Source organism: Tribolium madens, unplaced genomic scaffold, assembly GCF_015345945.1.
Source record: "Tribolium madens isolate multiple individuals breed KSU strain unplaced genomic scaffold, Tmad_KSU_1.1 Scaffold_20;HRSCAF=117;Tcas5.2_LG4, whole genome shotgun sequence".
Classification (NCBI taxonomy): domain Eukaryota; kingdom Metazoa; phylum Arthropoda; class Insecta; order Coleoptera; family Tenebrionidae; genus Tribolium; species Tribolium madens.
The window spans coordinates 1688645-1699274 of record NW_025400985.1 but is presented as its reverse complement, the minus strand read 5'-3'; the positions used below and the strand labels follow the sequence as shown (position 1 = coordinate 1699274).

The 10630-nt window shown below is 31.9% G+C and overlaps 3 protein-coding genes across 5 annotated transcripts in view; 2 read left to right on the top strand and 1 right to left on the bottom strand.

Annotated features, from left to right (window-relative positions):
- The first annotated feature begins 299 nt into the window (after nucleotides 1-299).
- Nucleotides 300-802, top strand: LOC123005348 (H/ACA ribonucleoprotein complex subunit 3). The gene is made up of 4 exons (XM_044399050.1): nucleotides 300-356; nucleotides 409-487; nucleotides 548-590; nucleotides 636-802. The coding sequence occupies exons 2-4, from the start codon at nucleotides 434-436 to the stop codon at nucleotides 731-733; spliced, it is 195 nt and encodes a 64-aa protein (XP_044254985.1). The 5' UTR covers nucleotides 300-356; nucleotides 409-433; the 3' UTR covers nucleotides 734-802.
- Nucleotides 803-829: 27 nt separating this feature from the next.
- On the bottom strand, nucleotides 830-5919 carry LOC123005347. 2 transcript variants are annotated; one of them, XM_044399048.1, is made up of 5 exons: nucleotides 5708-5838; nucleotides 4432-5661; nucleotides 1529-1735; nucleotides 1179-1481; nucleotides 830-1127 (listed from the first exon to the last, which is right to left on the bottom strand). In XM_044399048.1, the coding sequence occupies exons 2-5, from the start codon at nucleotides 5439-5441 to the stop codon at nucleotides 1016-1018; spliced, it is 1632 nt and encodes a 543-aa protein (XP_044254983.1). In that variant the 5' UTR covers nucleotides 5442-5661; nucleotides 5708-5838; the 3' UTR covers nucleotides 830-1015. The 2 variants fall into 2 exon arrangements, with proteins under 2 accessions (XP_044254983.1, XP_044254982.1); XM_044399047.1 differs by having other exon boundaries at nucleotides 4432-5919.
- A 1835-nt stretch (nucleotides 5920-7754) lies between these two features.
- Nucleotides 7755-10630, top strand: part of LOC123005492 — an 11067-nt gene continuing 8191 nt past the window's right edge. The window contains exons 1-2 of one of the 2 annotated variants that reach the window (XM_044399277.1): nucleotides 7755-8265; nucleotides 8425-9250. In XM_044399277.1, coding sequence (XP_044255212.1) covers nucleotides 8518-9250 — 733 coding nt within the window. In that variant the 5' untranslated portion in view covers nucleotides 7755-8265; nucleotides 8425-8517. The remainder of the gene's footprint in view (nucleotides 8266-8424; nucleotides 9251-10630) is intronic. The other variant, XM_044399276.1, reaches the window with a different exon arrangement.

Here is a 10630-nt window from a genome sequence, read left to right as displayed (position 1 = left end):
GTACAAAAATCAGTAAAATAGAAAACAATTTCGATTTATTTTTGTGACAATATTACCTCATCTTTTTAATTTTTTTTAAAACGTGCTTAAACACTAACACTATTTTTGCCCCGTTGTAATAAATTTTTATTGTGTTTTTAACAAAATTTCTTGAAATAACTCCGTTTACGATTGGAAAACGTACAAAAACGTAAACATAACGTAATTTTGAACACAATTAATAATTTTTTAACTCATTTTTGAAAAAATTTGCACAAGTTACCAGATTAGCATGAAAATCACCAGATCTGGTAAAATTTCACCAAACGTGGCAACACTGACTAACATAACCAAGAAGCACGTTTCTGTTGTCACTGGTTTGTGATAATAATTTTTTATTTTTAAATGATTTGAACCGATTTCTTTTAGATAAAGTCGTCGAATTATCATCAAGATGTACTTAATGTATTATTTGGACAAAGACGGGAACCGAGTTTACACCTTGAACGTGAGTACAAATAATCAAAAAAAATTCTCATAAATGTTATAAAAATGTGTTCTCTCGCAGAAAAATGACCCTTTCGGAAAACCAACACTTTCAGCCCATCCAGGTAATTTTGAATTGCAACATGAGGATAAAAACTGATTTTTTTCAGCACGTTTTTCACCTGAGGATAAGTATTCTCGTGAAAGAATCACCATCAAGAAGCGTTTCGGGTTGTTAATGACCCAACAACCAGAACCGGTTTACTAAGAAGGCTAATAATTTGATGTAAATAATAATTTAACTACAAAATTAATAAAAATTTTTGCTTCAGCTTGATTGGGATAAAGAAATCAGACGCTTGTATAACAATATAACGTTTATTGTAAAAACTCTACAACAATAGAAATAATGCGTAAAAAATACTTTGGTTATAAAAATTTTGTTCCTGTGGGAGTTAAGTATTCAACTTATGGCACGTTTTGTACTTAGAACACTACACGCTAATTTACACGAATCACAAGTTGTAATATCTATAATGTAAAACCCGACTTACAATCTCTCGTGGTTTTTGAGATAATGTTTATAAGTACAATCGACATCCCTACACGACCCATTCACTTCATATGGACACATTATACCAAGTGGATCGACATGACTATACCTAATACAACAACATTAAACAAAAATACAGTCAAACCTCATTATACATCACCTTTCGTAATTGTTAAAGCATAAAGGTGAGACATATTCCGGAATGGCCGGCTTGATTGGAGCCTTCCTTTTAAAAATCTGATCAATATCATTCGGATCAACAATGTCAATTTGATAAACATCCGTCTCATCGCTATTACACACATCCATATCCTCGCAATCATTGTTGGTAGAACTGCTCACAAAAGTCGAAATTGTCGCCTCATCGGTAACATCCGGTGCTTTGACTGGAGTCGACGTAACAGGAGCTGATTTCATAATATTCCCATTCTCGGTTTTTTTAACACTCTTCGCTTCGTCGTAGCTGTAAAAAAATGTCATAGCTCGTCGACATTTTTTCACAAAACTAACCTCTTATCAATTCTTGCTTTTTTATCAACCAATTCTTTAACAAGAGACGAGAATTTTTCATGCGATTTCGACAAACTACTCCTCGCTTCGTTCAATTCACGCATAAGTGTTTTGATGCGATTTTCTTGTTTTTTTCGATCGTTGCTCGTCGCTGTTATTCTTCGAATAATCGGTGTCAGGACTTGATACTTGCTTTTTATCTGCAAACTTTTAATCGGCGCTGCTACTTTATGCCAAAAACATTGTATTCATTCAAATCATGAAATTACATAAAAATACACTCTAATTAATAACAAATTGTTTCGCACAATGGAGGCTATTATTCAAGAAAATGGACTCGAAACGAGCGAAGCGAGTAGGACAATCACGAATAATAGCCAAATGTAAAATATGTTACAATTTTAATTATAATCAGAATTTGAAACAATAAACTAGGATTGGCTTTATTTTATCCCCCAAATTTCTAGAATCAACAGAGAAAGTCAAAATTTTCAATTTCTTTGCATTTATTTAGAAAAAGTAACATTTTTAGTTACACAGTTGGTCCTAAAAAATGAGAGATAAACCTGTATTATGCTCCCTTGCTATGTAACGAAAAAAAACATCTTAAACATGTTATACTAAAAAAATATTTATTTTTGAATATATTAAATAAAAGCCGGTAAATTAAAACATATTGATAACAATAAAAAAATTATATTTATCAAAGTGGCTTCTGATTATGAAATTAAGTTGGCAACATTGAAACAGAAGATATAAGAATTCAATTTACGTATCATGTGTCTTTTCAATGTTACTAAAAAAACTTAATGTATTAAAAAAATTATCCACAATATCACAGAAATATTTATTTAGTTGGGACACCCTGTATAACGTTGAAAAAACACAGAAATATTACGTCATTGGGACATTCTGTATATCGTTGGAATATAGACAATTAGTAAAGAAAATGAAAAATCGTCAAAAAAAATTGATAATAATTAAATTTCTAAAGTATCTTCTGATTTTCTAATTAAAGTTGGCAACAAAAGATATGGAATTTAAATTTTGAGCCTTTTCAATGTTGATGAAAAAATCTCAATGCACTAAAAAAATATCCACTATCTCACAAAAATATTTACTTAGTTGAGACACCCTGTATAACGTTAAAAAACCAAATTAAAAAATCGTCAAAAAAAATCATAAGAATTAAATTTCTAATGAAAGTAGCTTGTTTTCAAATTAAGTTGGTAACATTGAAACAAGCATCGAAAAAACTATGCACAATCTCACAGAAACATTACTTCATTAGGGCATCCTGTATATCGTTAGAGTAAAGAAAATGAAAAATCGTCAAAAAAATTGATAATAATTAAATTTTTAATCAAAGTATCTTCTGATTTTCTAATTAAAGTTGGCAACATTGAAACAAAAGATATGGAATTTAAATTTTGAGCCTTTTCAATGTAATAAATAAATATCCACAATTTCACAAGAATATTTACTTAGTTGAGACAGCGTGTATAATGTTGGAAAACAGGGAATTGGATAAAAATTGAAAAATCGTCAAAAAAATTGATAACAATTAAATAATTTAATTTCTTATCAAAGTGGCTTCTGATTTTGAAATTAAGTTTTCAAAAAATAATTAAATTTCTAATCAAAGTGGCTCCTGATTTTCAAATTAAGTTGGCAACATTGAGAATTCAAGTTTCATATCTTGTGTCTTTTCAATGTTGCTGGAAAAATCTCAATGCCTTAAAAAAATTACCCACAATCTCACAAAAATATTAAAAAAAAAATTAATTCATCCAAAAATTTATAATAAAAAAATTAAATTTCTAATCAAAGTGGCTTCTGATTTTGAAATTAAGTTGGCAACATTGAAACAGAAGATATGAGAATACACTTTTTATATCCTGTGTCTTTTCAATGTTGCTAAAAACAGTCATTATCCATAATTTCACAAAAATATTTACTTTGTTGGAACACTCTATATAACATTGGGAATAGACAATTGGTAAGAAAATAATGAAAAAAATTGTTCAAGAAAAAAATATAAGAATTAAATAATTAAATTTCTAATCAAAGTGATCTGATTTTGAAATTAAGTTGGCAACATTGACATAGAAGATTTGAAAATTCAATTGTATGTCTTTTTAATGTTGCTGAAAAAATCTCAAAATTGTCCAAAAAATGGATATTTAAATTTCTGATCAAAGTGGCTTCTGTTTTTGAAATTAAGTTTTCAACATTAAAACAGCATTGAAAAAATTATCCACAATCTCACAGAAATATTTACTTAATTGGTTGGTAAAAAAATAAATTCATCCAAAAATTTATAATAAAAAAATTAAATTTCTAATCAAAGTGGCTTCTGATTTTGAAATTAAGTTGGCAACATTGAAACAGAAGATATGAGAATACACTTTTTATATCCTGTGTCTTTTCAATGTTGCTAAAAACAGTCATTATCCATAATTTCACAAAAATATTTACTTTGTTGGAACAGCCTATATAACATTGGGAATAAACAATTGGTATGAAAATAATAAAAAAAAATGTTCAAGAAAAAAATATAAGAATTAAATAATTAAATTTCTAATCAAAGTGAAAGTGAAATTAAGTTGGCAACATTGACATAGAAGATTTGAAAATTCAATTGTGTCTTTTTAATGTTGCTGAAAAAATCTCAAAATTGTCGAAAAAAAATGGATACTTAAATCTCTAATCAAAGTGGCTTCTGCTTTTGAAATTAAGTTGGCAACATTGAAACAGAAGATGTGAAATTTCAATTTTTGTATCTTGTCGGAAAAAAAAAAGTTAATTTAGAAAAAAATCCGCAATCTCACTGAAATATTTAAGTTCTTATTTGGCACACTCTGTATAAAAAATCGTCCAAAGTAAATAAAATCAAGCAATACCTTCCATTCCTCTGCATCTTGATTTCCTTGAGGGTTTTCTGCAAAGTGGTGAGTTCGCTTATGACGTCTGTTTTCCGCTTTTCAGTGTCACTTTCCAGACTCGAGTGCTCCTTTGTGGCATTATCTGACTTGGCTTCGTTTGATTTAACTTCAACTTGAATCTCAACTGGTGTGACTGTAACTTCAACTGAAGCTTTTGGTGCACTTTCAGCAATTTGCACTGTAGTTTTGACAGTTTCAGTCTTTTGCACGATTTTTCGTGCCCTCTTCCGCTTTTCAGCATTTCTCAAACGTTTCAGCAACTGCTGATATTCAAGCTGTTGCGATTTCGGTAAAAGTTTAACGGCGGATTTTTCCCAGATACTTTTATTCTTATTTACGACTTGGAATCGTTTTTTACTTTCCGTCTCGAATTTGGCTCTTTGCTCTTTGAGAAATTTCTCAACATTGCTGGTAATTACATTCAAGTCTGTTTTTTTTTGTGGTGGTGTGACCTGTTTCGGTTTAACATCATCCTCACTGTCTGAATCGTTGACATTTATGATTAACGGTTTTACCAGTGGTTTAGCAACGATTTTATTTGTTTTAAAATTATTTATTGGTCGTTTCGGAAGCGCTGGTTTTTGTATTTGAATTGGAAGTTGTGGTGGGGATGGTTTTGTTTTAACAATCTCGTTGACTGTCTTATTTGTGATATTTTTTGCTAAACCCGCCAATAGGGAGGCTCGCAATACGTCCTCGTCCTCCTCTAAATCAATGACGGGGTTATTGGCCGTTTTTGGCCCCTCTTTTGGAGTATTATTCTCTTTGTTTTCAAGTGTTCCACTTGCTGTGTCTTGTTGTGTCTCCGGTGTGACTTTTTTCCGCTTCCGTCGTTGGAATTTATTCAAAATTGCTGTTTTAAGCGCTTCCAATCTCAGATTTTCCAGTTCTGTGTCGTCGATTTTGTCTGAGGTGTCTTCGCTCCCGGTTTTTTTGGGGGGCTCAGTGTTTGTCGTGAGACCGCCCATTGCTTTAAGTCTCGTCTCGAGGGGGTTTTTGAGCCCCTCATCGCTTCCACTGATGTGGATTGCTTCTTTTAATTTGCCCTTGAGATCCCGGGAAGGAGACACATCGCTGTCTGAACTGTCAGACGGTAATCGGCGTTTTTTGCGTCTTTTGTGGTGTTTTAATTTTGATTTACGGTGCAGTAGCTTTTTAGTTTTTATCTTGTCTGAATCACTATCGCTACTTAAAGGGAGTGCACGTAAATGTTCGTTAGTTGAAGCAAACTTACCAAAAGTTGAATCAATGATGGAATTATCTGATATGGCTTCCAAATCATCATCGTCAACTATTTCACCTTCTTCTAACTGTTCACTGGGGCTTTTTTCGCCCATTTTTCGTTTTTACGTATTTGAAATTTATTTTTTTGAGAGAAATTCTCTCGAGTGGTGTGCGATATGTCAGACAAAGAAGTCGCACGACGCCAACGTCAAGGCAAAAGGAACCAAATTTCCCCACTAATACCCCATCAAATTCTTTTATTGAATTTAACAAAATTGTTAAAAGATGCTCAAATAATGTCTTTGAACTCACTTTGCACCCCGCTAGCTTTCAACAACGGCTTATTAAAAATTTTTCATTTTGTACTTCTGTAATTTATTGCCAACAGAACAAAAAATAAAACCCATTTCAACCATTTTAAGAACGTCTTATAATTTGTCATCAATAGCCACTTTTCGCCCGTATTTAGTGCAAAATAAGCCAATTTTTTATTTTTTAAATCAGTTTTAGTGCTTAAGAAGTCGAAAATAACCCCAATTTTCGCCCATTTTAGTAAATTCTCAGCACGTTTTTAATGAAGTTTTATCGAAAAACGGACTAAAGCGTTCAGAAAAAAGGAAAAATTATGTAATTTGACTCAATTTAGTAATTTTTTGACTTAAATCATCAAACCAGCATGAAAATCATAAGATTTGGTGACATTTCACCAAACAAGGCAACACTGGTAAGGAGCAAAACCGCCAACTAAATACAAGATACAAGCAGGTACTAATTAAATAAATGCAGTGTCCAAATAATGCAAGGTTCATAAAAAATGCTTTTTTGATTTTAGTCAAATGACATTTGTCACAACTGTCATTTTTGACCACAATCACACGATTAAAATTTTGGAAATTTGACAGTGTCGTCTGTCGAAATGACATCGATAGCCCCTTTTTTGCCTGTATTAGTGCCTCCAAACTACAATATTGATTAATATGTATTCATAGTGACTTGCAGTAATTTTATAAAATTTTTACTCTACATTTAAAGACACAGCGCTATCTATCATCTCACCAGTAATTTTTTTTCATCGAATTATTAAATAATTTCAGTGAAGCACTTTTCGCCCGTATTTAGTGCCCAAATTACAAAATAAGCAAATTTTTTAATCAGTTTTAGTGCTTAAAAACTCGAAAAATACAAAAATAACCCCATTTTTCGCCCACTTTGGTAAATTCTCAGCATGTTTTTAATGAAATTTAATCGAAAAACGTACTAAAGCGTTCAGAAAAAAGCCAAAAATGATGTAACTTGACTCAATTTAGTTATTTTTTTACTTAAATCACCAAACTAGCATGAAAACCACAAGATTTGGTGACATTTCACCAAACAAGGCAACACTGGTAAGGAGCAAAACCGCCAACAAAATACAAAATACAAGCAGCACTGCATTAAATGCAGTGAAGCAATAAGGTGTTTTTTACTAATTAACTGTGTCCAAATATTGCACAATTCATAAAAAAATCCTTTTTTGGTTTTAGTCAAATGACATTTGTCATAACTGTCATTTTTGACCACAATCACACGATTAAATTTTTGGAAATTTGACAGTGACATCTGTCGAAATGACATCGTTAGCCACTTTTTTGCCGGTATTAGTGCCCCCAAACTACAATATTGGTTAATATGTATTCATAGTGACTTGCAGTATATTATAAAATTTTTACTCCACATTTAAAATTTATCAAGTAGGTTGTAGAAGTTTAAATGAATCTTTAATTTAAAGTCCGATTTACACAAAAAGTGTCATTAACGTCATTCAAAACAGATTTAATCAGATCAATAATGACAAAAATCTTTATGTGTGCTATCCTATGTTGATTAAGTTGCTAATTTTAAGTATTTTTTGCTACAAGGGGTACACATTTACTTGAAAAAATAATTTTTAGGGAAGATTGAGTTTAGGATTGTTTGAATTTTCTCATGGTTGCCACCTTAAAATGATCCCTTTCAACGACTACTTCGATGCACATTAATATGAAAACGAGTATATCTATCACCCCACCAGACAAATTTTTTCATCGAATTATTAAATAATTTCAGTGAAGCAGAGTTTGTAACTAATAACAGTGGCCAAATATCGTGGGATTTATAAAAAAAAGTTTTTTTTTTGTTTTAGTCGAATGACATAACTGTCATTTGTGACCACAATCACACGATGGTATTTTTGAAAATTTGACAGGATGGTATGTTAAAAAGACATTGTTATCCACTTTTTGGGCCGTAGTGACGTCCCCAAACGACAAAATCGGCTAATATGTGTGCATAATATTTTTTTATGATATTTTCACTCTTTAGAAGCACAGCGCCACCTGTTGACGTATTTCGAAGTCGCCCCACCATCCGCCTCTTTGATTCTTCGCCGCGTCGGTGGTCATATACCCTCAGAGATTTAACTTCTTTTTAAAGTATTTGTGAAGTGTTTTATGTCTATAATAATCTTATTTATATCACTTGCAATCATACATTTATCCGACATCAATTAATTCGATAACACCAACGATCAAAGTCGGCAAAACGCAAAAGGTAAGTATTGAAAAAAACATGGAGGCTTTGATGTTTTACAATCGTAATTTTCTCTTAATCCCTTGCTATTTCTTACGTATTCGTGTTAATGACGAGTGTGAGTTGTAAATGAGATTAGTTTTTCAAAAGTAAATAACCGGTTTCGTCGAATTTACGTAGGTTAAAATGTCGGCCAATGAAACGCGAGCGGTGTGACGTCACGTACACTGCGATTGGCCGGTAATTTGAATGTTGGATGTGTTTTTCGGTTAGATGTCGTCGGACCCGGACTCTTCCGACACTTCTCTGGCCACAGCCCCCCAGTTCTGCGCCCCTTCCTGCAATCTGTGCGCCCCCGAACGGGATTCCATGCTTTATTGCGTGACTTGCACCCAATATCTCTGCAAGCATTGTTATGTATACCACGACATAAACGACTATTTAAACAGCCATCGGGTCGTGTTTATAAGCGAAATTGCCAAAATTGACGACTTGGACAAGATTTTGGGCGATTTCAATTCGCCCCTTAACTCAGACCTAGTCTTCAGAAACACGTTGAAGAATCAATTCGCAGAGGGCAAGGAGTGCCTCGATCGGATGCTCACAATGTCGGATTTCCTCCGAAAGCAACTGTTTGTTTTGGAGAAGCATCGTTCCGAGAGCATTCGACTCATCTGTGAATCCCACAAGCAGTTGGAATTGTATTTGCGAAGTCAGAGAGACCAGATTATAACGAGTTTGCAAAATGAATACGACAGTCTCAAGTTTTCCATTGGGGCTAAGACACAAAGCGTTGATGATACTGTCAAAGAGATGATTTTGAAATTGACCAGAATTAGGCTCATGGTTGAGAATGATGGCGAAACTGCGAGTGGGTTCGATATGGAGATGGCGGCCAGAAGTGGGTTTGTCAATGGGCTTTATCTAGAGGAAGAACCTCTGGAAGGGGCTGGGGCCTTGCCTGCCCATTTCGACGATGGAAGCGGCGCTGGTCTCGCTGATAATCGTAAGTTTTTCCCCGGGTGATTGGTAAGATTTGGGGGCTTTCCTCGGCATGTTGGCTAGAAATTTGGACGTAAATCACGTAAACATATTGTTGGCAGGCTTGAGTTTCAATTTGATTTAGATAAGAAAAATCCTTGTTATGAAATAATAATGTTAAAGAATAGTCAATCTCGGCCTTTGTGTGTGACAAAAATTAAAAAAAAACATGTAAAGATGTTTCATGTATTACAGCTTTTAGAAAAAATGTTTGTTGACTTAAGAAAAAAAAAGTCTTTAATTGGTAATTTTATTTTTTGCTAAAAGAAAAAGTTCCTAAGTTCCTAGTTATTTACGTTTTCATTTTTGGTATTTTAAAACAATTCATATTATCATTAAATTTGATAATATTTTATTACAAATGTAACAATTTTGAGGGTTAGACACTGATAGACCAAAATCCACTCAAAAAATTTTTCAAGTAACAAGAAAAAAATGTTAACAATGTTTACCACAAAATGCATTTTCGGGATTTCCAAAATAAAAAAGAAAATTATAAAATTAAGCTTAAAATGTGTTATTTTTGCAAATAAATTTAGAGCGTTTCTTTTGTCAAAGCAGGATAAAAAAATTTCGTTTACTTTAATGGATTTTCAGAAACCTGAAATACGTCATTTTTGCTTATTTCAATGAAATTTGAGCGTCTTTTTTTAAAAAAAAAATTACAAAATTTGGAGAATTTTGTCACGAGAAGGTAAAAAATGGTAAAATAAGCCTAAAATGTGTTTGAGCGTTTTTTTTTTTTTGAAAAAAAAATAAAATTAAATTTGGAAGGTTTTGTCAAGAGAATGTAAAAAATTGTAAAATTAAGTTTACAATTTGTTATTTTTGCTTATTTTATTGAATTTAGAGCGTTTTCCTTAAAGAAAATTACAAAATTCGAAAGATTTTGTCAAAAGAAGGTAAAAAATACAAAACTAAGCTTGAAATGTGTTATTTTTGCTTATTGTAATGAATTTAGAGCGTTTTCCTATGGGAATATTTTAAAATTCAGAATATTTTGTCAAAAAGAAGGTAAAAAATTACAAAATTAAGTCTGATATGTCCCGGTTTTGCTTATTTAATGAATTTTGAGCATTTTCCTTAAAATTCGAGAGATTTTGTCAAAAAAAGGTAAAAAAAGCATGTCTGAAATAAAAAAAAAAATTACAAAATTAAGCTTAAAATGTGTTATTTTTGCAAATAAATTTAGAGCGTTTCTTTTGTCAAAGCAGGATAAAAAAATTTCGTTTACTTTATTAGATTTTCAGAAACCTGAAATACGTCATTTTTGCTTATTTCAATGAAATTTGAGCGTCTTTTTTTTTGAAAAAATTACAAAATTTGGAGAATTTTGTCAAGAGAA

Excerpts from the sequence above, each read along its gene's own strand:
- LOC123005347 (XM_044399047.1), bottom strand. The coding sequence starts at position 5,810 with ATGGGCGAAAAAAGCCCCAGTGAACAGTTAGAAGAAGGTGAAATAGTT. Across the intron at positions 1,736-4,431 it reads AAGATGCAGAGGAATGGAAG|TTTGCAGATAAAAAGCAAGT; the intron begins GTATTGCTTGAT and ends GCCGATTAAAAG. Across the intron at positions 1,128-1,178 it reads TGCTTTAACAATTACGAAAG|GTATAGTCATGTCGATCCAC; the intron begins GTGATGTATAAT and ends TTGTTGTATTAG.
- LOC123005348 (XM_044399050.1), top strand. The coding sequence starts at position 434 with ATGTACTTAATGTATTATTTGGACAAAGACGGGAACCGAGTTTACACC. Across the intron at positions 488-547 it reads ACCGAGTTTACACCTTGAAC|AAAAATGACCCTTTCGGAAA; the intron begins GTGAGTACAAAT and ends GTTCTCTCGCAG. Across the intron at positions 591-635 it reads AACACTTTCAGCCCATCCAG|CACGTTTTTCACCTGAGGAT; the intron begins GTAATTTTGAAT and ends GATTTTTTTCAG.